The 5818-nt window shown below is 40.6% G+C and overlaps 1 protein-coding gene across 1 annotated transcript; it reads right to left on the reverse strand.

The window, feature by feature from the left end:
* Positions 1–356: 356 nt before the first annotated feature.
* Positions 357–2921, reverse strand: LOC111265540 (3'(2'),5'-bisphosphate nucleotidase 1). The gene is made up of 2 exons (XM_022842310.2): positions 1537–2921; positions 357–986 (listed from the first exon to the last, which is right to left on the reverse strand). The coding sequence occupies exons 1-2, from the start codon at positions 2481–2483 to the stop codon at positions 983–985; spliced, it is 951 nt and encodes a 316-aa protein (XP_022698045.1). The 5' UTR covers positions 2484–2921; the 3' UTR covers positions 357–982.
* Positions 2922–5818: the final 2897 nt, after the last annotated feature.

Here is a 5818-nt window from a genome sequence, read left to right on the forward strand (position 1 = left end):
AAAAGTACAAAAGGGAGGCTTGGGTAATTGACAGGGAGGTTTGCTTTGCCATCCTATACTAAAACGCCACAATCCAACGATGGTTCGAATGTATACTAAACGTGAGATCAAGCCAACGATGTCTCCAAATTGAAATGAGAATTTCTCTACAATAAGAAGACGATCGTTAAGATCTCGTTTGCAAATACATCCCACAAAGAAATTTGCAAACCGGAAGATGAGTCTAGTAGTTTGGATACTAAATGGGGACAGCGTATCTGATTGACGCGGTTCTTCGAATCCCACTCTACTTCGAGAAGTAGAAGAACAGTCAGACACTTGTAAGAAATGTAGGTACCAGCTTTTGCCTGATACGCCCTACTTTATATATAGAATTTCCAAGATCTTGTATTATTGATATGAGTCGGGCGTATACAAAAAGAACCATATAAGTAAACGTTAACCCTTAAAACCATTTTTATTGGGAATCGAATATTGTTTTTTTTTGGTATTTGTAGTATGGATGTTATGTCAAAGGAACCGATACTCGCGTCTTCAGTCGGTGTATCAAACCAACGTTTTGCGCACTTTTTCCTGCTTCATAATGGGTAGTGATGGGTTTTAACTGGATAGTCAGCTAATGAAATCAATTCGACTTTGAATTTGAACCATTCGATATCACTCGCTACGTGATGTTCAGGTCTCTCTATCCTAACTAGAGTGGTTTAGGGATCGCCTGAACTCACAATTTTCCAAAATTTTAAGCTTGTACATTTCGCGAGCTTGCATTTCCCATCCCCAATATCAGGCTGTCAATGAATGCAGCTCAAAAAAATTGAGCCTCGCCTCTTGTGTACAAACGGTATGAAGAACGCGTACACGCCGCTGGATAGGATGAAGCCTCGGACACAGATTCGTCCGTATGTAAATGAGTAACAAGACGAAGCAGCGAGGAAGCTGTGCGTTCAATTATTACCGTTTTCAAATCTGACACCGAATCCGATCAACTAAAAAAGAAAAACAAAAAAAAACAAAAAAATACGTCTGGGAGGCATTAGGCTGAATTAAAAACAATTTCGTGGCTCTTATTTAGTCGTCGCAGTTGCAAAATTTATGCAATGAAGATACTCAGCGTCGAGTAAAAACAATGCAAAAATTTTTGTTGTAATTATATTAACAGCGGCGTTTGACAATGGTCCTGCACTTTTTTATAATAAAAAACCAGTTCTCTTTACACTTGTAAATATATACAAATTACACAACTGTTACCAAATACGACGTAGGCCTGCCCTGTCGTCGAGGTTTCGACCTGTCAGACATTGACCATTGTAAAAACTCCGTTTAGGAGAAAAATCATTCAGGGAAAACAGCACGATGAGATGCAAGATGATGCAAATGAGACCAGAGTATCTCAAGTTCTTCAGCAACACAACGAAATGTCCGGATCGTTCTCTGACAATAGGCGTGATTTCATCCTTACTAAAAATCACTTCTCGTGTGTACGTTACTGTAGTAGTAGAAATCTTCGAACTAAATAAAAGATTTCAAACTACTTACAGCTCGTCCATCGTATTTTCTTGGTTTATTAACATTCGTTTTCTGACGTCCTTTGGAATCATTTTAAGATATCCCTGCAGGTCATTTTTTCTTCTAGCAGCCAGAACTCCGCACCAGATAGGGTAGTCCGCTTGTGCGTGATACTGTATTGCGTTGCCATGAATATCAGCTACAGCACCTCCCGCTGCTACTAACAGCGCTTCTGGCGCGCATATGTCCCATTTTTTGAGCCCCGCCGATGGGAACAAATATGTGTGTGCTACCCCTTCAAGAACGAGTAACATCTTGTACCCAGCTCCGGCAACCCTGATCACTTTTGTAGGTCGCATAGACTTAATACAGGCGTCGATTGCTGGCTGGGAACGCACACGAGATGTCGCCACTATAAACCCGGAATTGGGAATCCTTGGACGCAGTCCACGAACTCCGACGCCTACGATACCCCAGGCGGTACGACCCGATCGTATGAAATCCTTTTCAGCGTTATAACCGTAAAATGGCTGATGAATTACTCCAGCTACCGCGCGACCTCGAACGGCGAACCCAACTAAAACAGTGACATGATCAATAGCGCCCTGTGCGTAGTCCCTGGTCCCGTCCAACGGATCAACCCAGCAAACGATATCTTCCTCTTGCACGTCAGCAAGTGATGACGGCATAGTTTCCTTAAGAACATCTTTACTCATTGCTTCTACAATCCAATCCTCTCTTAGCGGGAGACCTTCCAGATGACCCTCTTCTGCGATGATCTTCATTTTGGGAAATTTCATGCTGAGAGATTCAACAATACACACTTGAGCATTTCTGTCAGCTTCTGTTTGAAAATCACCAATAGCCTTATCAATGATGCCTAGTGAGCCTGAACGCTGAACCACTTTAAGGATTCGCCCGGCACGGTTGACCGTTTCAACGGCACTAGCAACGGCCCTGGCAAGAGTTGATGTCATCTTACTTTTGTTTGGAACAATAAAGCGCGCGGTACTTCCTAGATTTGTGAGATTTTCCCCGGTCTAAACTTTATCCAGGAAGTTGGATATAGAACTTGGTGTAGCGACTGCTTGCTTGCTCCTCCGGGGTAGTTCATGGCCGCAACGCTTGTGCCACCTTCCGCGGTTTATCCAAATAAATTATACAGTTTACTGCATTTTATATTCATGCACCTACAATTGTTATACTCTCGGAATAAAGCCAGAAAGTTCAAGAATTTTGTGGCCTACACTTATAATTCTGTTATTCTTTATCACTGTTTTGTACCTACTTCGTGTAGGGGCACCGGTGCATGTTAAAGTCCATTAGCATAAATCAAGGTTCCAGCAGTGTTTCAAAAATGCGCGCTTATGTCTAATCGTGTATTGGTAAGTGAAAACACATCGTTATAGCATAAATACGATGAGTGCAGCTAGTATCGTCTAAATAATTCTTCTTATCGATATATACTGTACGTATCTACATTTCAACTATTGTAGCATATATATCTAGATGTGCTACAACAATAGAGATATTGTAAATATGCATCAGTCTATATATCTAGCGAGCTGCGTGTACTCAGGAGCCACGGAAGCATCAGTTAGGTCAGCGGATGATGGAACAGTTTGATTGAGCAAGCCCAGTTGGTCTTGAGCCCGATATGGCCCAATACATAGGCTTTGGAGAAGGCGTAGCGATAGCTCGCCCGTATCGTACGCCAGCGTTCTAAGCACAATGTTGCGGGGCGCCGAAAATGAAAAATATACGAAAGTAAGTTGCCTATATTCAGGTAATTAGGACACGTAAAAATGACCTTATCACTACCAAAGGAAACTTTACTTGTATAGACTTGATCGCATATATTAAATATTTTTAAATGGTATACTGTCCATTAGGCTCAAAGTATTGCCATAGAATATGTATTGTCAAATTTACAAACCGTTTGAATCCACAATTTTCAATGATCCATTATCACGTATGCAGTTACACGTTTTCAAATGGTCGTTGATATGATGTGTCAATTATTTTGCCCTAAGCAAGTTCCATAGTTAGTAACCAGCACAACATAGCAAAAAGGACAATTTGGATAACACCACTTGAGGCACAGGTTTTGGAGTCAGATGAATTTTCAGCAGTAAGGATATCTACAGCTGTATTATTCTACGTCTATGTAGTATTATTAATACCTTAAATTTCTCAAAAATTGTTTTATGCATTCACAATTATAGTAGCTACCGTACCGTGAGGGGCAATAATAATAATGGTAGGAACATAAATGACACACTTCTAAAGGAACGATCATCATTTAACACAATTATCAGAAACCGAAAGGTGAAGTATGATGCATTAGCTATTTTCGATCGGTTCTTTTCCCTATAATTGACCGTGCTTCCATTCCGCTTGGTATAAAAATTTCTCGTTTGGAGTTCAACATATTTCATTCTTGTCGACATCGCCCTAACCTTCGAGCTATGTACTGTCACTTGGCCTTTCAACTGGTTTTATGCCGTGCATTGGATTTTCTTACTTGATTTAATGGGACCAATTTTTTGATCGAATAATAGGTGACGTACATCGTCTGCGAGGGAGTATCATTTCATAGGACTTACTTTGAGCTCTTTTTACGTTACATTTAAACATCTATTGCGCAAAACGCAGTTATATCTTCTGCTCATATGTACTGCTGCATTCATTACTACAATTGATTTATAATCTGCCTATAAATGTGCGATTCGCCACCTTTTAGTTTAAAGTTTCACACGTTTCCTTTCTTGCTCTTTATCCTGTCAGCGAGCCAAAAAGAAAGGCGATGTACCAGCACATGCAACAGTAATTTCCCTAGGGATTTATCCTGGAGATGACACGAATAGAAAGCTCACTGAAGAGAACCGAGAGCGCAAACGAAAACACTGTTGAACCGAAAGTGCAATGAACGAACGATACTTCTATGAAAGTCGAGTCGGCAAAGGTCGAAACAAAGGGATGAAAAAGATTGTTGTACCCATTCACAAGGATCGACAACAGCTTCAATAGTCGACGCTCGTTCTGGCGCGACAAGAAGGCGAGAATATTTAAGCAGGTCTTTGTTTTCCTTTTCGTAGCTCTCTGGTGGTCAACAGAGTGGTTTTGTCGAGCTTGCATAATACCTGCGACCAAGTGCCAACTAGGAAAATACATAGCGTGCGACGAAATGTTCAATCAAATAAGCCTTTCCAATCGAACTCATTGCTGTAGAGAGATTAGAAAGCGCCACTACGCCTTTTTTGCTATAAATCATATGGATACAAAAGCGCATGGCTGAAAATGTCTATGTTTCCTAGCCGTCGTGAAACAACATAATATATAACACTCCTAAAAACTTTCGGCTACCAAATGATGTCACAGTCAATCTTCGCTTTGTCAGGCACTTTGTTTTTACGCTATTATCTATCGTAATGAGATGTTTGAAACGTGTCCGTAGCATGATTGTGCATTGCGGATGCATCGGCGTTGGGAATCCTAAGCTGTTTAGAGAACGAAGCGTCGAAGGATATATGGTGCACTCAGACACACTCTATTTCTAAAAAAAACAATTTTTTATATTATACGACGAATTTCGTCCGAAGTGGAAGAATTTTATGCGGCTAGTTGACTACCTGCATGTAAATGAAAAGATGATTTGAGCTAGCATGTATCGGTAGCATTTCCCTAGGACGCGTATATTCAGTGTAACTGATGTTTCCTTTGAGATTCTGTTAATTGAACCTAAACCGCTTACAGATATTTTCCAGAAACTTCACTCACAAGCTTTGTGGAAGCGCTAATAGCTTTTCATCTCGATCAAAATGACACGATATTTCGTTTGAACAAATCTTATCCTGAACTATTTAGCGGCCAGAATACATTTCAACCATACAGAATAAACTAAAGTAAGTTCGGTGATTGCTCACAGATAAAAGCTAACGCTTTGGGAGTTTCTCAACAGTCGTGTATTTGTCTACCATGCGTAATATCGTTAAAATTACCTTTTATGTGAGGAACATTGATTCAGCATTTATCTCCCTCTATAGGGCATGACAACAGTCGACATTGCGTGTCTTCAAATCTAACATATATAAAGGCTGAAGGCATTGCTCGTTTCTATTTTCTTCGATCCGGGCCGTGATTAAAACATGCCAATGAGGTCGCGGATTGACATAGAGTAACCATACTTGTTGTGTTGTCAGTCCGTGTCACACATCCACGAAAACCTTCCAGGACTCAAGCTAGCATCGGCCTGTGCTTCCTGGGCAATAACTAATAATGACAAATATCCTTGATATACACCGCGGGTGTG

The sequence above is a fragment of the Varroa jacobsoni genome, unplaced genomic scaffold, assembly GCF_002532875.2.
Source record: "Varroa jacobsoni isolate VJ856 unplaced genomic scaffold, vjacob_1.0 scaffold_983, whole genome shotgun sequence".
Lineage (NCBI taxonomy): Eukaryota > Metazoa > Arthropoda > Arachnida > Mesostigmata > Varroidae > Varroa > Varroa jacobsoni.